Consider the following 24,406-nt stretch of genomic DNA (forward strand, 5'->3'; position numbering starts at 1 on the left):
AACGCGAGGGAGGATTCGGATCGAGTGGGGTATAGGCTACAAGCTGAGTGGAGGGGGCGCAGCCGGCACTCTCCTTCGAGTATATATGCTGGAAGCGGACGAAGCTACGCTACAGTTCACCAAGAGACAAAAGCGACAAGAATAGGGTCAGATATTGGTAGAAAGAAAAAAATCGCGATCACGATAAATTGCCGAGAGTTACGTGGCGATTAAACAGTTGTTAACCGTTGTTCGAGACAAGTTCGATTCTGTGGACCGGTTGAAGAAACAGAAGTGCGAGGAGACACTGTGCAAGAAGAATCGTGTCAAACCATCGAGTCGTTGAGGAATATATCCGATTCTTCGGCTACGTTTCGTTTCTTGTTTAATTATTTTTCATCTTCGTCCTCGTTGAAAGATACAAATAATGGCAGCGAATACGAGTCTGCTTGTCACGTTGATGGTGTTGTGTGTCCTAAACATGATTCTGATGCCAGAAACGACGCACGCCAGGCCACCCTCTCTGCTCAGGTAAGAGTCAGAACTTTGTGCGAAAAGTTTCGCGTGCGGATTTCTCTGCTGGTTTTGGGTGTTTCTCTTCTGGAACGGTTCTAGAACGTGGAATCGCAGATGTATCGGACAACTTAGATATCGGGATTTTCTTAACTTTAGGCAGACTTCCTTCACATTTTTTGAAAAATCGATTAGTCTTTAAATCTCTTCGTGCAAAAGTATCTCCGTATGTTGAAAGCGAATTTTTAGACGTTTGTTTTTTTTTGGACATCCAAAAGCGACTGTTAGAAATATTTCTCTATTTCTTGATGCACAGGTATTTTAATAAGCAATGTCACGAAGATGAAATATTACAAGCGATGAAAATTTCGTAGTATACACACAAAGCTGGTAGCAGAAATCTCCTCATTGTCAGTTTCACCACTTTATTCATAAGAATGGAAACCTTCTTCAACTTGTTGCACGCCCACGTGAAACTACAAAAAACCCTCTATAAGCTTATCCAGCTCACGCCTATTCTTCCACTCTATTCATCACTCTGTTCTTCCAATATCCTGAACCAAATCAATGATCATCCACTCAAATTTAACCAAACACATAACGCAAAATGTAATCTCGAAACTCATCTGATCGTAAATATGCGTTTACCAAAAAGCTTGCCCTCTTTGTTCGAGGAAAAATCCCAGTACGACGTCAAACGAGCTCGACCGATCCTCGATCACGATTTTTATCTGCCCGATTAATTTTATCGATCTAGTTTCGATTGGTTACATTTGTCGTATCTGATATCCACCTGAAATCGCGTTACATATCGACCAATCCCTCAGAGCTTGGCAAAAGGGGAATCTTCGATGGTTGAAGGATAAATCGACGGATCTTCATTATGGCCGTGTTCTTTCTTTTTTGTTTCCTCTTTTCCCTGTAATGCCTGCCTTCCTCTATGCAACTCCCATGCACAACGATAACGCCGTCAGAAGATAACGAGAGCTTTGTTTCACGTGTGTACGGAGATTAGCATATCGATTAAGGAGGCAAAATTGACGACGATCGGCAAACGCGATATTACATTCCCTCGCAGCTGGCAATATCACCAACCACGCGCCATTTTTTCTTCTTTTTACGCGTTCGTCGCCAATATGAATTCCGTGTTATCGCATTGACAACCTCGGGTATCGGGAAATAACAGGAAACGAAGGATTTTAAGTCGAACGATTTAGCGGGGAAGTTACCTCTGTTATCTTGCTGGGAAAACGCGTGGGAATGGGACGTGAACCTCGTGAATTTTTTGTTAGAAGCTACTCTTCGCTGAGTTACTTAGTACTTTTCATACATCTCCATGGAGATCTTATTATTGAGAACCTGGTGCAACAAATGTTTTGTTTCAGAACTAAAGATAGCAGAGTTTGAGAAAAATTATTTTCGTTTGAAGAATCTGCTGAAAATGTAGTTATTTCGCATGGTCTTTAGAATCAGAAGCAAAGATGGTAAATTATTTGGAAATTGTTAGCACACTATGTGTATCTATTATTCTCGTTATTTTTCATTCACATAAAATGTTAAATTTCATAGCTAAAGCTAAGGAAAATTATTTTTATCAGTGTTCAATAAGAATTTCACTGTTTGCGATACTCTTTATAATAAAATTTAATAACACTGAAATTTTCGTAATTATTAAAAGAACTTTAATAATAATTGAACTTTCAAAAATTCTCGATATACCTTTAAACAAACATAATTTCTCTACTTTCCGACTATACTTATCGTATCTTTACCATATAACGAAGTTAATATAAAAACTGTTAATAAACTATTCTCGTCCAATCCAATTTCTACAAACTTCTACAAAAGAAAAATTGTTTTGAACGGACTCTCAAATTTGGATATTTTCCGATCATTTGAATCACAGATTCCATTTGTCTTTGTTAATTTTGGGTCGCATTAATCTCATTAATTCTTGAATCAAGTCACGCGCGTGAATACCACAGGCAAGTGATTAAATATTGATGGCAGATGAGAAAAACAAGGATACAGAAACGAGGGTGAACGTAAAATTTTCAAGGAAACTACTACATGATCGCCCCGTGAATACTGAATTCGTAACAGATTGCAAAGAAAAGAGGTGGCCGAGGGACAACGACCTGCTAACCAATTAAGATAGTTTCTACGGAGCTGCAGTACAGTTACAGTTGATCTTGCGAGAGTGATTTGCGACACTGATTTCACAGCTCTTCGCGTGAAAGTTTGCTTACTGATGTAATTACGGTTTTCGCATGTCACGGTTGCGTGTTTCAACTGGCTGATTCGCTAAACAAAGCGCAACAATAGTTTCAACTTTTCTGTTTTTAATTTAAATATCTGTCCTTGTAAAGAAAAAAAACAGAAAAAGAAAAGGAATGAAAGATACAAAAGGAAAGAAAATAGATAATTTGAAATATTATATACTACTGACATTTTTATCATACAGCGCTCAGTGAGTGTAATTCAATGCAACAAGTTGCAACAGTCATTTCGAAGCTTCATTTTATTTTACCTCTTCTTCTGTTTTTTAGATAATAGCTTCCATAAAGAGAATAGAAGAAAGACAGAGAGAGAGAGAGAGAGAGAGAGAGAGACAAAGAAATGGAGAGGAAGTAAATAATTTGAGTCAAGTTGTAAAGATCCTTATCGTACTGTGTCATTGAGTTGATTTTACACTTCGCACAATTAATCGTATAATACCTGAAATTGAACGGAAACACGAGGTTTCGCGTGATGAGTCAGTATGTAGGTTACGCTACGATACGTGAAAATTATTCAACGAGTTTAATTATAGCAGCTCGTTCTTTGGGGATTGAAGGAATCTTATATCGACTTTTCCCCCTTCTTCTCTTCTTTTTCCTTGTTTCTATGATAATTACTCGTATCTATCCGAACCGTGCGTCGAGTTAATTATAGACACCTGATCCGGGAATACGCGCATATTTAAGGATATACGGAAGTATTCTTAGGATTTGCCGGTTCTGAAGGCTACCCGAAATAACACCTAGCCATCTGTTATATTAAATTATCATATGGTTTTTATATGATAATTTCTCTATCTACTCTAACTTCCTCCTACAATCTTTTCCCTATTTTCACTTTCTACCTATACTTTGTATAATTCTACATTATATCGTGTGGTTTACTAATAACCATTTGATTACAAACGAGTGTTCTTATCGATTATTAAATTTATCGAATTCATAGTTAAAAATATGCCCAACGTTCACCAGACAACAATAAAATAATGTTCCTATTTTTACGACAAACTATAAATTCGATCTTTATAGAAAGATTATAGAAAGTCAATAATACGCACTTCACTTCGATCATCGATCGTTTTTCTCCTTGTATCATCATCATCGGTGATCTAAATCGTTCAATCAAATTTTTTAATTTGTCTATATTCAAACTTATTTGAAATTTCCCTTTGTCACGTCAATAAATTATAAGTAATTGTTAATATAATTAATAATAGTCAATCCTCGTTTGTTTTGTAGTCGTCAGAGACGTGTATCGGATCAAAGACTCGCTGAAATAGAGACACTTCTGGGGTTGGAAAATGTGAGGGGAAAAGTAGTGACGGTTCCAGTTGCATTCGGCGTGTTGGATCCAGATAAGATGTAAGTAATTACTTTAATAGCCTGTAATTATTTAAACTCGCCTTTTATCTCTGCTGATTTATTCTTATCAAGCCAAAGTTACTAATAATAACATTTTTTCCTATTACGTCTGCAAAAAGACTAGATAAGCAAAGAGTCGCTCATCTCTGTTCCAAGATTCGAACGCTTTCCAACTTGACTCTTAAATTTCGATCGTTTTTCGTTTCTTCTTCTTATCTTGTGTTATAAATTTTAATTTCGTCTTTACCGTTTTGATAGAAAGAAAGTAAATTTGTATATTGAAAATAAAAAGATCAAGGAAATCGTATCTATAGGTCAGTACGATTGAAAAGTTCAACGAAAAAATAACAAAAATACAGCTTTTTTCTAGGGAACGATTTATAAGATGCTACTATTCTTTTAGAGAATCTGGTCGTTAATTTTCCAATTCTTTGCGAGTACGTTTAATAATGTATTTTAATATTTATGAACGTACTGAGTTTTCTATTAAAGTTTAGCACGATTCTATTTTAAAATTAAAGATTCATTCACAAGTCACTTGTATCAAATTTTCTCCGAGCTGCTCGATAATAATCGTGAAACTCCGAGATAATGTATCAGGTCATTTTATAAGTTCAACAAAACAAGCAAGAAGAAACGAAGTTGAGGTTCGGTGTTTCAATGCATTCGCTGTTATTTTAAAGAATATCCCTGCCATTTTCAATTCTTCAATTTCACCTTGCAAATCATGATTTCAATATCAGAAGTAACTTCTGAATTCCATTTTCAAGATTACAATTTAAATGTAAGAAGTGTCGCAATTTACATGTAGGGAGTTATAATTTCGTCTTCGAAATTAAAATTTCAGTATGAGAAATCAAAATTAACGATTTATCGAGCGATTAGTCGCAGTTGATCGATATAAAAGTCCATTATCAAACATCGAATTTTGTTTAGTTTGTTTAAGAATCCTTCGCTCACCGTGAGAATTAGATCATGCCATATATATATATATATATATATATATCATAAACGAGTCACTCTAAAATTTGGTTTATGTGAACGATAACCTCGAAGGGAAAGAACCACGACTCGATTTTACATAACGATCGCCATTCGAGTTCAACGTGATCGTTAACCACGAGATACGAAAAGAATCTTTCTTTTTATCATCGAGTGACAATACCATGAATCACGAACTCTTTTCCATCTCTCCTCCACTTCCCCTTCCTCCTCCTCCTCCCAAAAAACAAAGAGAAAAAAGAAACAGTGACTATGATTACGAATGAATCGTACGACGCGAAACGAATGAATTTTGCTAATTCTTCGAGCAGAAGGAAGACAGAACCGCCCCTGTTGTATCATCGTCTACACAGACGTGCCAAAAATATCAATCTATTTAAAAAAAAAGGAGAAGAATACGAAAAAAGTAAAGAAGAAATAACTATTCTGGTGGTGCAACGTGTCTGGCTTTAGGTTCAGGAATCTCCGAGTGGAAAACACGTCGCTTGCCAAGCATCCTTTATTTTCAATCCCCTAGGTACACGGGTACATTTTCACAAATTTTTACGTTCCATTCAAATGCAAAAAACATGGTATAAATACAAGGTGTCCGAAGAGGTCGGGATAAAACTTATACTGCGTACCAATAGGGTCTAGTGGGTAAAAGGAAGTTCGTATAAACTCAAAATCGTACGTATAAAATTGTTTTGCCAGTTATAAAAGATAAATCTCTTCTGTTAGAAATAGAAGATAAATAAAGATAGATCTCTTCTGTTCCTTTCACGATTTTCGTGAAACACGGTTTCGCGTGTCTCCATTGTATATAATATAATATAAAGTAACGTAAATTACCGTGAATAAGTAAATTATATTAATTTCAGAGAACAAAATTATCCACCACGCGACGATATTTTGACATGAATATTTGTTTCTTTTAATATCTTCGGAAACACAAATGGGATTGTCAATAAGCAATTCGCGCATATTTCACGAAATTTTCATTTCGTCGTCTATTCGATGCAACTGCCGAATTGTCGGAGAAGTCTTAAACGTTTCTGAGATTATGTTTTTGTTCAGAAACCACAGAAATCCTACACGGTTGAAATGATGGCACTAGCCGATAGATGGTAGAAGATTAAACAGAATGCGTATTCGGTATAATTGTATTATTACAAACTATTGGAACAAAGTTTATAATTCGTATCTAGAAGAGATATTCATTCTATAATATTCGTTCAAAAATAAATAATTGGACTACAAACTTATAGTATTAGCTGGAAACTAACTAAACGGCTAGGGATGCGCTTTTAAATTTCTCTTGATGCGAATTTTCATGTCAAATAATCAATTGATTCGTGAGGGTAAATACGAATGAAAGAAAGGAGAAAAATACGCGGGAAATGTATAGCACGTTCGGCATTGAAATTCAACTTGTTGCTTCGTGTTCGCGTGACGAGGGCGGAAACCACCCTCAAACGAGACCTTCGAACGTGCAGACTGATAAAGGGTTGGGCGAGTCACGTAAGATAAGAAAGAACGACCTATTAACGTCAAAAGACATGTCGTCAGTAAGTCTTCTGAGGACACTGGTTGTTTCTCGAGACGTTATTAAATTCGCACCACCGTTCTTAAGAAAAATGATTTTCGTTTCGCCGGGTGGTGGTGTGGAGTATTGCGTCGCGCGGGATAATAGAAACATACGGATGATTTGATTATTTTATTCGATGTTACTTTTTGTTACTGATAATGTTGCTATTACCGATGTTACTGACGTTATCACTACACGAAGTGATATTTTCATTCTTTTTTTTTTCATAGAGCGTGGATTTAATTTTGATAGTTTTGATATTTGATGTTAAATTTTTCTCTAGAAATGTCGTATAATATAAAGGTACACAGGGATCTACTCGAATGGACGTTGTACGAAAATGTTTCTACTTGCACCATTCGTTTCGAACAGGTGTTGAAAATCGAATACAAAGAAAGCGTTTGTTATCGTTCTAAGAATGGACTCCACGTTGGTATTTTGAAAGAATAAAGTTCGAAAATAAACGATTGTTAAAAAAAGACCACTGTGCGTTAAAAACAGCAACGCGAATATCGAAAGCAATATCGAGAATGAAATGCAAGATGAAACAACAGAGAAAGAATTCGCTTAACGGTTTATTCTTTTCGTATGTTCTCTTTCGGATTAACCAGCATCTTCTCTTGTATATCAGACATTACTTTCCAAGCAATATCCACAGTCCTATGTAAACGGATACCCTATCAAATTTATGCAAAATTATGTAGCTATGGGGTATTATATTGCACCATACTATAACCTAACCAAGCTCAGGTAGAACAGCTCTGTTCCAGAAGGAGACAGAATAGAATATGACCAAGGAAAAGTTGGGATAATAGATTACTATAATTTTATTGTACAAAGTAGTATCGCAAGAGTGTAAATTGGAACATCTACTTGAGCTTGTTGGAAAAAGTTGAAATGAAAGCAGTAATATTATTCCAGTCAAAAGAAATAATTCTTAAGTAAAAGTAGTATAAACAGTTACCATTGAAAAGTTTTATGTCCGTGTTGTATGTGTTGGATAAAATATTTTGAAACTTCATTAGCACTGTAATAAGACACGAATGCAATAATTGTATTGGTCAACTTTGAAACCAATCTGAAAATGTATATAGAAATTACAAGATATTCATTGCGAATATATATTTAATAAAAGATCAGTATATTCAGCATGAATAGTCATCTTAAGCACATAAAGACTTGAGATTTATTAATATAATGAATAATTGTCTGTTTAAATATTTGCACTAAGTAAATTTGTATATAAAATTGTATATATTTCTAATAAATTAAATAATAAATTTGTATATATTTCTTCAAATTTGTTTCACATTCTAGTTTATTACAGAAAAATCGTGATAGTTGAGCCCGACGAAAATGCTAGTAAAATTTCAAAATGTATCGTCTAACACACATAGTATATTAATAAAAGGTGTCTAAAAGTGGCCAAACACTTCTATGAGTCCGTATATTTGCTCCTATACGTAGGCGGAATAGTACGATCGAAGAGATCCTCGTAAAAGAAGAACGAAGAAAAGCGACGACGGAAAAGGAAACGATAATAGAATGTCTAACCCCGCTACCTTACTCCGAATGCCTTCCGAATAAATTCTTATTCAGACGTTAACACGACCGGCTTCAGGGAAATTCGCTTTAAAGTTAAAACGAACAGCTCTTCCCTTTTTACTAATTTCGTAACGTCAACATCCGCACTCTGAACGAATGTGTCCATAGAAATTTCCCTCGTCCTCTTCTACTTGTCATTTCATTTAACATTCGCGCGTAAACGTGAAGAAATACACGAAAAGATAGAAATTTCCAAACAATGGGCCGACCATCTCAAATATCCTTCCTTCTTTAACGAACTATTGAAATTCGAAAAGATCTCTCTACGTTGAAAGATCTTCCTCGCGAAGTGAAAGGAAAAGAGAAAGGATGATAGAACGAAGGAGCAAGTCCTATTGCGTTGGCGTTCGATCTTCGACTGCAAGCTCATTGCAACGTGAACCAGAGGTTTCCAACCGCGTTTATATTCTTAGATCGAGAGAGTTCGTGCCGCGCGAATCGCGAGAAATTCGCGATGCAAATTCGATTGGACTCGCGTGTTCCTCGGTTTCGTGACTAGCCAATGGGCTTCTTCTAATCTGGCTCGCCGCGTGTAGAATTATTCATCGTCGAAATTCGTGACGAGAGCCACGGAGAAGCTCTAGTGGTTGAAAGAACGCGGATGAGACGGCTATCAGTATTCGGAAATTACATGCTCAGTGCGAATTTAGACGGATTTGGAGAGAATTCAGGAATCATTCGCTTCTGTTACTTTAAATGCTCTTTCGAGAGCGCTTAAACATTTAGCACCGAATTGTAGTATCGAGATCAATATTCTACAGGTCGATATTAGATTCTAGATTCCACGTGTGTTATATATAACACATTTCGGATTAGAAATGTTGCGTGGAATATTTGATTAGACGCAGATCCACGGATATACGTGTATCTATGATCTTTGATATTATTATGCTACAAGAGAATTTCATCTCGCCATTATCATTAGAATTTCGACAGTTGTAGCTTGATGACTTCCTTTCTTTTCTTCTTCTTTTTTTAGTGCTCTATGTATTTATGGAAAATTCAAAGGAGCGAAAATGTGCAAAAGGCGCATGACGCGAGAAAACACACGAGCAAAATAAAGCAGTATAGATAAAAAGAATCTGGAATGTAGGTTTCGTTTTGTTAATTACCTTAATAAAAATAAGAATTTACATAAACATCGTGAATGTAGTAATCATCGTTGAAATCTTAACTTTCGCGGACCAGTTTGATGATCGAGCGTTAATTACGTGGTGCTGCGTTATTGCATTTTATTATCGAGGCTTGCATCATTCCCACGACTTATCGAGAGTGCCGGCGATAAGAATAATTCGTAATTCGTATGATGATGAATGATTCTCTACGAATGCATGCTCGACAGTATATTCCATCAGCACGTGTCACCCTCGTTTTTACTTTCAACCACGTGTGAAACGCGTGATCGAGTGAAATTCCAAGCGCTTATTCTTCGAACAGGAAAAAAGAAAAGGACGAAAAAACGACGGCGAAAAAACGAAATACGAAGCAAGAAGGAGTCGTGTAGAAGAAAGGCGTGAATATTCCGTTCGAACACATGGCGGGAACGTTGAACCGCGCGTAATCTTCCATTGAATCTCAAAAATTTTTTATCGGATGATCATTTTAGTGGGTCATCCGGTTATTACGATCCTCGGCTGATCATTATAATTTCTAATTATAGATACAACTGATCCACACAAATTGAAATTATTAAAGTGAAATTTCCATCAAAATCAATGGAACTTATATCACGTTTCCTTTAGTGCAAATTTTCATTTTGATTATAACATTTTTTTTAATTGCCCGCTCTATTTTTCATTGCAGAGGTCGTAGACGAAGATCCGCCACGAATAACAGACTCGAAACTCTGCAACGTATAATGAAGATTATCGCTAACAGTCCTGACACGCTTAATGAAAACATGCTCGGAGAAAGGATGATCTCTTTGCCAGTGGTAAGTTCGAAATAATCGAATCTATGATTTAAAACGAAGGAAAAGAAATGATTTTCTATGAACGTTTCTGATTTTCTATAAATCCTACAGATTACGTAGATTACGTATTTTTACTACGTTAGGTATTTTAACATCGAGTATTCTGAATATTAATCGATCAATTCCGATATATATTAACTTTTTTAACGAATTTTATGCCATTTTATGTTTCCGCAAAGTAAAGGTAATACAGAGTGCGATTCGTGTCATTTAATTATGCGACACTTGTTCAGAATTGAAATAAGAAATATCCTATTTTCGAATAGAAATTCCAATAAATTCCATTTCATTCTAAAATCTTTTCGTTACATTTACGCCTCGAAATGACTAACAGTTTCATTAGATTATTGAAACATCGTGCAACACTATTTCCACATGATTATGTAAGTTGCATAGTTCGTGTCATGAGGTAATCTATCGCGTTAGCAACGTAATTCCTATTTTTTCTAGATGGCATAAAATTAGTGATAATTTGCGGCGAAAGAAAAATGAAACGATTCACTGGCACGCGCCTAAGACACAGTCATGAAATTTATTGTAAAACGTGCTGTGCTCTCGTGATAGATTCATATTCCTTCTTCGTTTCTTCGGCATGTATAATCGTTTTCTTTTAATGTTTGTTTTACCGTTGATTTGCATTTCATGAAATGGTAATCGTTCGTGGTCAAAGAGAAATATTCATAGTCGTGAAATTGATCGTGCCTCGGATTAGAACGTAGTTAACCGGTTTATTAGCTGTCACATAGATAACGTCAAAGTATCGCAATACGTTATGAACACCACTGTTTTATTGTCGCCCGAAGCTAATTATGGAAATATACATGCAGGAGAATATTTATGTTTTTTAATCTTCCACTTGTAATAATTGAATTATTGAATCGATGGCATAAGAGTTATGCTATTAGTATTATACACGTTATTGATTATCTAGAATTGATTTTAATCCATTAAGAATCATACGACGAAGTGTGCGAAAGTTGTGTAGCGTAACATTATTAAACATTATCGATCAAGGTACAAAAGAATGTATTAGAATGATAGATACCTCCACAGAAATTCATTACAAATAGAAAGCGCGAAAAGAAGTTCTATAATCGAAAAAAAAGAAGAAATAGTCTATCCTATCGGTATAAAATACTTCGATTTCTTCAAATTTCGTAAAGTCGTAGGATTCGGATAGAATTCAATAAAACCCGATAATCTGAACGAAATAAAACTGGAGATAAAACATGGTCGTCGATGGGTTAATATTCAGAACCATAGTATCAAATAATAGTAACAAGAGTCGTTCCATATTAAGAATAACGAATCTTTATTTGCAAAGCGTAATTAGGAAAAGAGAGTTTAACGAGTCCCTATTTTTTTAATTATCAAAAATGATATTTCAAACTAACACCCCTCGAGATATAGAGAGATATTTATAAAATCGCCAAAATTATTGTCTAAGGACTGAATTGATCAAGAATATTTTTTTGATTTTCAGAAGTTGAAAGAGAGCCGACTAGGCATCAACGACGAATATTCGTATATTTAATTCCATGGCACGAAATCGCGCTAAAACACAGGGCGAACAAGAAGACAGAGTCGAGAGAACGAAAAGCATTCAAGTGTAAAAAATGAAAAATACAAAAAAAAGAGAAAAACAAGAATCGAAGACGAACATCAAGAAAAATCGCCGAAGGAATAAGAGACGAAGGAAAATTACAAAAAGAAAATATTATATACGATCTCTCGACCCTAAAATGCGCCTGAACAGTATTACGGACCGTCCTCCGTCCGAGCTTAAACTCTTTAAACGAACTTACACTATTAGATCACTAAGTAATTATAACCAAGGAGCAGAGGAAAAAGACAGCAACGATCATACTTGTCTCGAAGAAGAAATCGATGAGAAAATTTCGAAGAATTTCGTGGTTTCCTTCGATTTTTAATTTGTTCCTTAACGCGTGCGTCCACCATGTTTCTTTCATTTATTTTTTTTTATAATTTAGAAACGTAGTAATTTATGATATTTATTTAAGTAGCCTTATTTATTCTTTGTTGACCGTATTATTTGTAGACTGGTTTATTTGAATTTTTCTTTTATTCGTTTCTAAGCGTCTGCAAAGAGTATACTGCGTTGCGTGTAAGGAAAACGCGTCTATGGTCTCTCTTTTTCTCATTTTTGTTTTATACTTTGCGAATAATCTCTTTTTAAAAATAATTTTGCGTGCATGACAAGATACTGATGAGTGATTTTTGTACGGATGGAGAATGGATAATTACTGGCTTGCTTTCACGATCTCGCGATTTTTAAACGCGCCTTAATCTTAGGTTTCGTTAGATCTTTCGAGTGTATACGGTGAATTAACGATCGCAATCTGTAAACCCCGGATATCCAACTTCTGCCTTAGCATTGAAATATGATTTTTTAATAATCGAATAGAACTGTGGATGATGCGGACCACCGTGGAAAATGTATTAATTAGAAAGATCGCTTATTTTCAAATGTGATTCGTTGCGTTTGCATTTCGTATTAAGATGTGATTCATTTTATTTATTGTTTTGTAAAGTTAGTTAATACGAATATTATTGTATTAATTTATTAGCGCACCTAAGAAGGAATAGAAGTAAGAGAACGGAAGAAATGTAATTAATGTTAACAATATCGTTCGTTAAGATTAATAGTCTTCTCTCGAAAGCTCTATGTAATTATCTTATATGTGTTCGACACTGTATATTTCCTATATGTTATTTATTTATTTATTTATTTATTTAGTTTACGTCGTACGTAGGAGCCAACAAAGCATTAAAGACAATGTCGTGATAGTATCGCGATTTCGATCGATCAAAATCAAGATCGACACGTTCGAGACAATTACACCGATCGTTCACTCTTTTATTGACTGTGCGTATTATTTTGTTTATTTAAATAGAATAAAAAGAATAGTAATCAGCTATACAAGAAAAATAGTCTCCTTCAATTTATTCCGGAATCTTCATCCTTCCTCCAAAGTATCTCTCCTTTACGTGTATTGTAAAATATCAAAAATTACTATTTCTATTTCACCTTGGTAAATTAATTAAAAATACGCATCTGAGCTCCCTCTGGAGAAACTTTAGGTGAATTATTCTATGCTGTCGGTAAACGAGGCTATTTCGACATTTATTCGAACTGTACGTCCAATGATTGTAAATAAATGCAGATTCATTAGTTGTATAATTCTAGAGGAAAATGAAAAATCTGTAGCAAGAAAGATTGGTGGAATTTCTACGAGAAAAGCTTTCACGAACGGTGTATTAAAACGGACTTCCGTAGATAGTAATAAAAATTAAATACTTCGTAAGTTAATTACCTAGTAATATTAAAATGCCATAGTTTAATTAAACTTTACAATTTAATTAAAGGAAAAAAGTATAAAAAACCGTCTAACGTAATTAGGAGCCGTGTGCAAAACAGTAATTCCACAGAAATTGTACATTTCACCGGCTGCGCTACTTTGCGACGATTTCAACACGATGCTTATTTAGAAACTAATAACGTTAAATATTTTTGAAATTATTATATATTTGCGCGGAGGACTTGGTACGATTAATCTTAACGTTCTAAACTTTATTACCATGCAGAAGATTATTTGGATGTACCCGCTTTATTTTGGAAATATTTCCTGTTCCAATGGTCTGACTAAAGACGACTCGTACTACTGACAGTGGAGCTAGTGAAATAAGTCTATCTGTTCTAAGCAGATCTGATCGGGGCTCTTGTTCTCTTCTTCTTGTTCTCTCTTCTCTCAAAAGACCACTTTTGTCAACCTTCTAGAATAAACCAGTAAGTGAAATATTGCTTCAAATAGTAGAAACTAAACTCTGGAAATTCAAATGGTGGGAAGTAAGTTTTGGAATCGTAGTTTTCTTTAAACATAGAAGAATGGAAGGAATTATAGAGGAGGAATTATACAGAAGAGGGAAGATTTATAATTCTGTTTAATTTCAGTGCACTTTACTAGAAAGAAAAATCGTTGCTATATATCTTACCATTTTCCTCCCATTTTCCATTAAACTTTGTTCAAGTTACCTGAAGTGAATGCATCGGTGAATCTGTTACTTTCCTGGCTTGAAATATTTTTTCAAATTTCGACGTTCGTTCTCACTATTCAAGTCATTTGTCTTCAAATACGTAATTTCCTTAACTTCAGAATTCAGAAAAGATTCAGAATTTAAATACCTACCTACTTAAAGATATAGCTTTATAACTTGTCGAAAGTTACGATCTCAATTGCAATCTGACAAAATCTCGCAAACTTTCCAATTAAAAGTCCCAACTACTTCCACAATGCTAATCATTTTATTTAACTAAAGAAACCGATCGAAGAAAGAAACTCTCTTTGCGCGTGACTCACGAAACTCAGTTGATCGTGAAACGGAACAAGGAAAACTGTCCCCATCACGAGTCAACGCGCGATTGCTCTGTCACGTCTTCATGAAGCACTCGACCTGAAACGTTCGTATCAAACGTTCGCGGAAACGGAAGTTTTGCGAAAGGAAAGCGAAACGTAGGACAAGTCACTGGATTGCAATTGTCGACCATCGTTCTGATTGGCTTCGTATGGTCGCTCTTCGTGCAGTAGTTCATCCGTGGCGAGCGTGATTGGCCCGATAGATATGAAATTATTTCATAAATACGCACATACAGATCGCGTGGGTGGCTGATTTCGCAACATCGTTTTACTGCGCAGTACAGCAAACACTTTAGCTCAGAAAAGTATTTGAACGCGTGCCGTAGAAAATTTTTGTAAATATGTTATGCGTATTTCGTACGAATCTTATAACGAGATAGCGAGTGGCATGATCATATCGGAAAAATTCGAATCCAGTCTGGAAATATACATAGAAGTTACAAGATATTTATTACAAACATATATATTTCATAAGAAATTAGCAAAGAGCAAACATATAATAAATGTTAAGAATGATCCTACTCTGTATAACCATATAATATCGAATATAATATTGAATATGAATAACGTGATTCGTTAATACGACGGCTAATTGATTGTTCAAACACTTTGGCGATCTCTCGCACTAGATATCACGCAATAGCTTTTATGTACATCTTCAAATTTCTTTCAAACTTTACCGATATTATCACCACATTTGAATTTCATTGCAACGTTAATGAAAATTTCAAATGTTTCCTACAGTCCAACAGTCTCTCTTGCAAGGCATCGAAGGTAGCCGTATTAATCCTCTCTTACATAACTGAAAATCTTCATGCACGCATTGCATGTGTTACGTAAAACATTTTGAAATTTCATTGGCACTGTAACGAGCCTCGACTATCGTCGCTGTGGTAGTGAAGTATGAAGCAAATTTGAAGGCGTACATTATATATACGTATATGTCATTGATGTACTACACGTTGGCGAGGAACGGGCCTCCAAAGTTGCACAATCAAACAGAATTTCTGATTAGCCCGGCAATGTGTTGCTTTTCGTTATCTCGCTACGTAAAACCGACGACCGATTTCGTTCGACGCACGACTCCTCCGTCCTATCTTCAAAGGGGAGGAGACTGAATTGCGAAAAACGTCCACGTCGCTATCGCTCCGACACTTTCAAATGTTTGGCCCGAAACTTTGTTTTCACCGAGCGTTCTCTTCTATTTTTGCCCGGACGGATGATGCAGCCCGAGCCATGGGGTAGATCAGCGTTCGTTGATCTCGTCCCTGTTATTTCTGTCTCTTTTGCTGTTTGGCAGTTGCCAGTGGATAAAATGCTACGAACATGCGTTCGGAAGTCGAACGAGGTGCAATGCTCTTCTTTTTTCTTTGAGATTCTTTCCAAGTTTCGAGATTTGGGTAATGAGAGCTTATATGCTGAATGCGGGGAGTAAAGAGTTCAAGAAAAGAGAACTTTCGTGTATTGGGCAGGTTCGAGAGGGTGGTGATGGGTTTAGTGGCTCGAGAATGGAAGGATAAGAATAAATAGATCCTGCATTAACGAGAACTTCAAAGAAATAAATTTGCGTATAAAATATTGAAACTATAGTACCGATTACAATGAATTACAACGTAAATGAAACAAATATCTGGTTGCAAGCCACTTCTGTGGTTGGCTTCGTAGAAATATCAATTCGTGCAAATGGCTGCAGTCTAACGATCAGAGAACAAGATAGTGGATCATAAATAATACGAATAAATAATAAGAGAGATCGTTTATGAAATATCAAGAAATGTTTGAAGTACGAAGAAATAACGAGGAATAGAGATCGGAAGGAAATCATGGAAGAATCCAAGGAGAGGTAATCGAAATTTTCGTTTTAATCTCATTCCTGTTTTCTTGGTATTCTTCGCGCGTGCATTGAACAGGAAAAGTTCAACAGTCGAGTATTTTTAAAAACAAAAGAAAAAAAGACAACGAGGATAAATGAGTCTTAACGAGAAAAATTAACGAGTCAAAATTATCAAAGTTTTTAATTCGGTTCTTATACCGAGAAATGAAAGAGAAGAAGTAGTCTAATATTGAAAGAATTATAATCACGGTTTAGAAAACACGATCGTGACTACCTCCAAAAAGTCAGCAAATAATCTACAAGAAGCACAACGATGAGCAATAATATTTACGTTGACGTAATAACTGAATAACTTTTATTTGTTCATATTTCGTAACTTTTTATCGCCCAGCTGGACCATTTGTAGAAGAAACATGTACGAAATAATTTGTTATCTGGGCTCGGTGCGCGTATACTTTGATTACATTTTACAATGTTACATTTGGCAAGACTGGCGCGTGCGATGAATGGTCGAGGACATCGCGTCGTGATCATCTGATCCGATGTTCGTTTAATTAGTATACTCGCTATCTCTCTTCCGTTTCTTTCGTATCGTACGGTTACAAATCTCAAATCAACATATTCTAAGCCACGTAAGAAATTTCTTTAAATTTCTGCTGGCTTTTGCCAATCGTAACTTCACAATTGATGTTCGCCAGCTTTTCTCCTCTTTTTCTTTTTATAAATTATAATTTGATCTTATCCTTTCTTTGAATATTTCTAGTCCTGTTATGTACGATCTTCAGTCAGGCTGTCAGTATGTGCGTTTCTGCATCTCGAAATTTATACATAAATACATAAACACCCACAGTGTGATAAACTGCAAATTTGATATCAAATTTTAGATTGACAAAATTATATCGAAAATAAAATCGAAAATTCTAAAATTTGGAATATAATTGTAATTCGGTTAACTCCGGACATTTGCTGTATTGATTTGAGATGATCAGTGGAACATATTGAATATATATGCATTTTCCAATGATACAGGAAAATCCGTCGAGTAAATCGGATAAATCCCCCGGATAGATTGCTCGAATCGATTAGATTCGAATGATGAAATACAACGTGGTAATTAGATCATGCTTTATCGTATTTTCGTTTTTATTTAGATTTATCTAAATTGTTCCAACAGAGAGATTATAATTTCAACGAATTTCATTTTTTTATTTTTGTATAATTTCATTTTTGTAAATTTCGCTTCGTCCTCGAATCCCCACTCTCTTCGATGTATGTGTAATATTTAATACGCATACGTACAAATTTTTAAAATGACATCTAGCAAACGAATCAATTTTCCTTTCTCATTGAAAAAGTATATTTCTTATGCCATTTCTCTTTGCGCTGTTAAAATTGCGTTATAACACAATTCTTAAATTTACTCGCAACTTTTCAGTCTCTGCATTTGCTATTTCTCTGAATTCATAATCAAGTGGTTTATGCTTGTGCTATTGCCGTCTCTTATTTCCTCCTCACGTATGGCAACAAGATCGAACATAAAAGAAACAAATAAAAATAGTTTCCCCGATTTCCCAAGAATGATCAATTCTCCTTGTGAACCTTCTCTCATGCACGAAGCATGCAAAATTCTCCTGACATGCGCGTGGAAGGAGATAGGAAGTAAAACGCGAATGACGAAACTAGCAATCTACTTACACTGAAACGTTTATTCATGTCAGAAATTCTCCGTATGTCTTGCGTTGCAAGGAAGAAACTTTCACGCGCATCATTGCGTCGCATAAAATGTTGCAAAAAAAAGAAGGAGAAAAGTCGTGAAAAAAGCCACTATCGAGACAAGTAAGCATTTTCTTTCTGTCGCGTGCCGCTTGATAACTATATTATTGTATTTTATGATGAAAGCAACGACGTTAACTCCTTCCATTTCCACTTTCGTAACTGTACGTAAACATTCGTCCCTTTCCATTTCATTGAACACGAGCAATCCTCCATATTCGAGCGAAGTAATAATATTCGTTTAAATAAAGCGGTGAGAAAATCGACGTATTTTCGTGTAAAATTTTAATTAACCGGCCCTATTTTCTTGATCGAACAAAGATCGACCAAATTCTAAATATAAATCAAAGCAAATATAACAAGTTGATAAAGAGAAGAAATCACCGAAACTTAAGATGAACATGACCTTCTGTAAGGGGGAGATTTTATGATCGATGAACTCGCATCGGCTTATCCTTACATAAAGTATCCGAAATAGCCACTTTCTATCATCGAAAATTCCACCACTCTTCGTTATCGTTTCATCGATATACGCGAGAATCAAAGACGTCATAAGTAAAAAGAAACTGTAATCAATCCCAATTAATGTAGTAACGCTGTTATTTTTTGCGTCGAAAAGGAGTCACAAGACAAAACGTACAATATCGTGTAACAGTTTTCGGCTACTTATCTTTTCAGGAAGCGCTTCTGAGTATCGAAGAGTATCGAAAGTGTGGTGATCGAAGTTTGGAGTCGACGAACGGTAGAAAGCGTAGAATTTTTATGTATTTATCGGAAGTTTTATTATTTTAAAGGACCTTCGAGAGGAAAAACTAGGGTTTTCAATACTGACAGGTCATAGGAAATTACCGATCACTTAAAATTCATCGATATCACTCAACGATACATTTACAAGTTCTTATCGGTCGTAGATTTCTCACTGGGACATTAATTTTGAATTTTTCAGTAATTTAAAGACGATTTGCTAGACAATTTCGAATACTCCCTGGTCGTGAGATTCTCTTCTATTTATTTTCTAGCGTAGCTAATTCCACGATTACACTATACAGGCTGACAGTTGTTGCACAATTAATTAAAAAGATTAATTATACGACTATCGGTAAAAGAAAGCACCGCTGCAGTTTTTCAATTGCAAACAGATAGTTTCAGGCTTTCACTCGTTATCGTGTAGGCAATTAAGAAATCATCAGCGTGTTCTGGTACACTGACACCGTATTAAGGCTGGCTATTTTTTGAGACGCTTGACACCGGCGATAGGGGACACTGAAAACCGACCAAAGGGGGGACATTTCTGAAAATCAATTACCGATACCGATTTATCGTACGAAAGGAACGATAACCACGAAAGGGGGTGTAACCACGTCAATGGCTTTTCAAGTAGAGGGGGAAGATGTTCCTCGAGCAAGAGGATATATAGGCGCACCAGAGCCTCGTAACGTTACAGTTTCAAGCAAAAACCGAACGATTCGGGCGACCTGTGGTCGATTCTACTTGTAAAATTTGGACGAGAAAGTTTCGCGGGAACATATTGAAAATTTCGCGAAAATTTCGAATTTCTTCTCGAATCTTTCTTCTTTCTACGTTTTCTTTCATTTTATTCGTTTTACCTGCACGCCAACAATGAATAGTAGCGCGAGCAGAAATATTCCCGGCAGCTATTGTATCACAGTCGCTGTTGCACTTTTTGCTTCGCTTTGTCTCAGTGAAATCGTATCCGCACAACCTGGGTATGACAGGTAAATGTTGTATTATACTTTACTATCTTTTAAGAGCATTCTTTTGATAATCTATTGTCTTTTTCTTTTCCTCTATGACTGTTTGTCTTGCGATTTTTCTAATGTTTACTCGCACGATCGCTAGCCACTTAGTTAATAATTTGCGTTTCGCAACTTGAAATTATAATTGAAACCTTTTCTCTCTTTTTTACAAAAATTTAATCTGTAGCGTACCGTAATTATAATTTATAACGCGTATGTGACAAGATGCTACAGAGCAAGGGGTTGACGATGATTAAGATAACAAATCTTTCATTAACAATTTTGAAAAACAAAGTCTAAGCTCAAGCTTCTAGGAAACGAAGTCCAAGCTGTAGTACGATTAAGTAGACTTTCTCAAAGTGATTTTTATCCTACTTGAACGGCGTTTGCGCGATATTTGTGCTTCAAAATTGTCGTTTGGGAGTATTGGTGAATAAAGTGGTGTACTAATTTCGAAAAAGCAATAATTTCCCTATCGTTATTTATTTTCCAACAGAGTTGCGCGCGAGAACACGGTCGATATCTACGACACTCTGTTAAATTTTGCGAAAATGGGAGAGAAAGGTATGGCGGAAGAAATGAGCGCTGGAATATCAGGGATGACTAAAGAGTGAGTAACCTTTCATCACGCTTCTCAACAACTTTCCAACATAGATTCCACTTTAAAGATATTTATTGAACAAGACATTTGAACCGAAGAAGATTAGAGTCTAATTTTCAATAGAAATTTCCAACTCGTCGCAAATTCTCTTCCTCTCTGAATCGATAGAAATCGTCGAAACGAAGGTTTTTCGAGTTAAAAATTTTGTTAACGAAACTACTAAGATCATAGTGGAGCGACCAAAAAATCTCACTTTCAACGATAAAGAGGCTTCGCAAAAAGATTGACCCTATCATGGCAGACTTTCTCTTTTTTCAATAAATTTTGTATCACGCACACAGACGGCACAAACGATTATCGGATCAAAGGCGAGCAGAGCTAGAGACCCTGATGGCGCTCTCGAAAATGACGGGGAAATTGGTGAACGTGATCAGGGGAGGACGTCAACTGCAACCAACCAAGACGTGAGTAGTGTAAATGACAAATTTTCTAATTTACAACTTTTGTCCTCCTCTTCTATCAAATTTTCTAATCTTCCGCTTTATCGTCAGTGACAGGAAAAAGCGTTCGGTCTTCGACATAAACGTGAAGAATCTACAAAGACTGTTCCGACTGTCGCAGAAATTGGGATACAAAGGAAACGCGGCATATCCGGTTGTTAGGTAAGCAACTGACATCGCATATTCGTTCAACTTGAAGACGTATGATCAATTTTTTGAGTAAAATCTGAAGTTACCATTACAATTGACGAATATGAGAAACTCTACAGCCGTTAAATATCGATACGTTCGTGGAATAGAAGATGTTACTGCGGCTGGCTCGACCAATCGAATTCTTTTTATTCTAACGCAAGATTCTAATTATTCTGTTTATTATGTAAGATTTCTATTTATTTACGCAATAACCCTGCTGCGTTGTTTTGGTCATCTTCGACCCAGTTGTTTACCTTTCTAAAAAAAAATTCTTTTTTTAAATTTGTCGAATTCGAGGAATGTACGAAATAATCGTAATCGATATGCATAATTTCTTGTCTCGATTCTATATTGAATATACGTGTTCTTGGATCGCGAAGAGATTGTTTGTTTATTAAAAGATTATGATATAAAAATTCAGGAATCACAGCAGGATTAACGTAATTAACGGTATCGATAAAGCACTTGAAAAGTTTACTAATCAACTCGATTAGTCACTTCCACAGAGTTCGCTAATCTTGACGACCTTTGTTTAATAATAAATGAAACGTACAGATACTCGCACAACGTTTAAAAAGTAAGTCGTAAAGCTTACGATCGGCGTCTTCGATGAACGTCAGTGATTTATCCCCGAAATGAAGTGCACAAATCTCTTCAGAATCGTTCGAAGTTTCTAACAATGAAATTTAAGTAAAACTAACTCGTGCTAGGCGCTCACACATTTTATCGTCTTTGATACCGCACTCGGTACGTGCTCTGCGCGTATATAAAATCGACGGATCGAAACTCTTCGAGGCTTGATCTTCGAAAAAAGATATCGCGTAGAACGAACTGCGCCATGGCTTTTCCGTCTACTTCTTTTTCTCTGCTTCGCTTCATTTTTTCTTCCTCGATAAGATCACGTTCGCGCATTCGAAATTCGCAATGCGAAACGCGTGCATATGTAACGAGAATCGGAAACGTGATGTAAGACGAGCGTGGTGTTAGTCCAGATAAATCCTTGTCGAACCGAGACGAACTCGCGGCATCTTATCTGTCGTTGATATGTCGCAATCAGACCGATTCGCATCAAAAATAATTCAACGATAGTGCGTCTAACGAGACGAGATACTCTTGGCACGCGAAATCGTTTCGATCTTACTTAACCCTCTCTTTCTTTGAACCATTTAACAGCGTAGTCCAAGGGAAACTCTATATCGCGTTATTTTCACAGTTTCACAGGCTGCCGCGACTCTTGAATTTCCTATGCTTCGGTCTCATTTTCATCTCAATGGCGAGAAGCTACCTTTGACGTTCTCAAAATATTTTCTGCATAAAATTAAATCAATAAAGGAATCAGATATATCAGTAACGCTTTTCCTACGATACTCGTGTACTTTCCTTAAACTTGTAAAATTTTCCAACGATAGAAAAGTACAATTTAGTGTGAAAAATGATACGAATAGGACACACAAGAGTCGAATATCATCGTGGGTAAAGCAATTATTAATTTCTGTTTTGTATGCAAAGTTGGAAGCACTTACGTTTGTTGTTTATCTATACATGTGAAAACCAGGAACGCAAGAAATCTCGTACATGCCCAGGATCACCAGATCTGTAGAGATGATCAATTTTATTTTTTATAACGTTCATAGTGAATTGCTCGATAAAGCGGTTAAACGATATACAGACCAAATCGAGTAGGATTCGTGAAAATATTTTCAATGTCGAATAGTAGTATTCTGTACTTCATTCAGAAAATTGCGTATACGGTAGAATTGGTAGCTAGCCTCGTGAGATAAACTCGATGACCCGGATATCTTTGTAGTATTTTAAATACGGCCAAATAGTACATACTTACTACTCTTCTCGCGGTGACTGAGTTGCCTTTTCATTGATATTTCATTCTCGATAACATTGTAGAATAGAAATAACAGAATGGTACGTTGTTTTTCATACTGGTCGCGAAAATTGGACAAAAGAAATCGGTTAAATTAACTAACAATGCTACTTGCCTTCTTTCAGCACCATATAATTTTTATAGCTTTAATCTCTTATTCTTATCTTTTTCATTCTCTCTTCTCGGATTTTCTTCTCTTTCCCTGTTAGAAAATATATCCAATAAAATATACGTTAAATGTTAAAAATATGTACGATTTGCGAGACGTTTATTAAGTACTTACATGATGCTATAGTTCTGAAAAATATTGATCATTCGTCTGAAGTAATTAAGCGCCTGTTAAGAAAATACCGTTAACATATCGTTTCTTATTTATTTACAGTTGAAGCCACAGAATCATGCAGAATGTATTGGCGTGAATTTATTTATCCATGAAAGTGCATCGAACCAAAAAAGGATGACCCTGACATAAAAGAAATTTCGTGTATCGATTCGTCTGCGAAACCATTGACGAATCACAAATTAGGCGTTTCATAAAAAATTATTATCATCTCCTATGTATTTCGCAGGAATAATACAAATTCCAATTGCTGAACAACTATTTATTTATTATACCTAATGGGAAACTGATATGAATCCTCTTGTAAGATATTTCTTAATGTATTCTTTCTTATACTCTGATAATAAATTTATATAATATAATATACATATATTATTATATATTTGTTTACCTATGATCACTTGAAATTTGTATGGTGGTAATTCGTGCGCAATTAAATCTCCAATTTGCAATTTCAAATACGTAGTTTAATTTTATAATTGACATTTGATCGACATTATATATACATGTTTTTTATCTATGCTAGAAATATAACATCAGATATAAAAATATAACAATAACATTATAAATGTCGAATTTCAAAAGAATGTACGTTAATCATTACCTTGCTGTCATCTAGCGGACATTACTTTAAGTATCTGGAGCATAGTATCAACGGAGGGACTAACATTGAATCGGTAACGTCGGGAACGACAATAAAATGGTAAAAAGGTCAAGTGACTCCCAAAACATAAAACGCGAAACACTGAGGACACAAGAAACACAAGATAGCATCGTTGAATACCAGCTTTATTCTATATCTCATCTTAGTCAAC

At 35.6% G+C, this 24,406-nt stretch overlaps 3 protein-coding genes across 7 annotated transcripts in view; 2 read left to right on the forward strand and 1 right to left on the reverse strand.

The window, feature by feature from the left end:
- LOC100750141 (putative fatty acyl-CoA reductase CG5065) overlaps window positions 1-22,290 on the reverse strand; it is a 47,116-nt gene extending 24,826 nt beyond the window's left edge. For 3 of the 5 annotated variants that reach the window (XM_012381544.3, XM_033318968.1, XM_024365261.2), the window contains exon 1: window positions 21,968-22,290. The gene's annotated coding sequence lies outside the window, so the exon portion shown is untranslated. The remainder of the gene's footprint in view (window positions 1-21,967) is intronic. The other 2 variants (XM_033318970.1, XM_033318969.1) reach the window with 1 other exon arrangement.
- On the forward strand, window positions 77-13,218 carry LOC100747279. Its single transcript, XM_003486823.3, has 4 exons — window positions 77-510; window positions 4,011-4,133; window positions 10,111-10,240; window positions 11,763-13,218. The coding sequence occupies exons 1-4, from the start codon at window positions 407-409 to the stop codon at window positions 11,811-11,813; spliced, it is 408 nt and encodes a 135-aa protein (XP_003486871.2). The 5' UTR covers window positions 77-406; the 3' UTR covers window positions 11,814-13,218.
- Window positions 19,744-23,849, forward strand: LOC100740040. The gene is made up of 5 exons (XM_003486762.4): window positions 19,744-20,058; window positions 20,576-20,689; window positions 21,022-21,144; window positions 21,232-21,342; window positions 23,634-23,849. Exons 1-5 carry the CDS (start codon window positions 19,943-19,945, stop codon window positions 23,635-23,637), a joined length of 468 nt encoding a protein of 155 aa, XP_003486810.1. The 5' UTR covers window positions 19,744-19,942; the 3' UTR covers window positions 23,638-23,849.
- The last annotated feature ends 557 nt before the right edge of the window (window positions 23,850-24,406 follow it).

The sequence above is a fragment of the Bombus impatiens genome, unplaced genomic scaffold, assembly GCF_000188095.3.
Source record: "Bombus impatiens unplaced genomic scaffold, BIMP_2.2 scf_0133, whole genome shotgun sequence".
Taxonomy (NCBI): Eukaryota; Metazoa; Arthropoda; class Insecta; order Hymenoptera; family Apidae; genus Bombus; species Bombus impatiens.

Bases quoted from the DNA above. Each gene is read 5' to 3' on its own strand.
- LOC100747279 (XM_003486823.3), top strand. From the start codon at position 407: ATGGCAGCGAATACGAGTCTGCTTGTCACGTTGATGGTGTTGTGTGTC. The intron at 4,134-10,110 runs GTAAGTAATTAC...TTTTCATTGCAG, and splicing joins GTGTTGGATCCAGATAAGAT to AGGTCGTAGACGAAGATCCG. The intron at 10,241-11,762 runs GTAAGTTCGAAA...TTTGATTTTCAG, and splicing joins GGATGATCTCTTTGCCAGTG to AAGTTGAAAGAGAGCCGACT.
- LOC100740040 (XM_003486762.4), top strand. From the start codon at position 19,943: ATGAATAGTAGCGCGAGCAGAAATATTCCCGGCAGCTATTGTATCACA. The intron at 20,690-21,021 runs GTGAGTAACCTT...TCACGCACACAG, and splicing joins ATATCAGGGATGACTAAAGA to ACGGCACAAACGATTATCGG. The intron at 21,145-21,231 runs GTGAGTAGTGTA...CTTTATCGTCAG, and splicing joins CAACTGCAACCAACCAAGAC to TGACAGGAAAAAGCGTTCGG.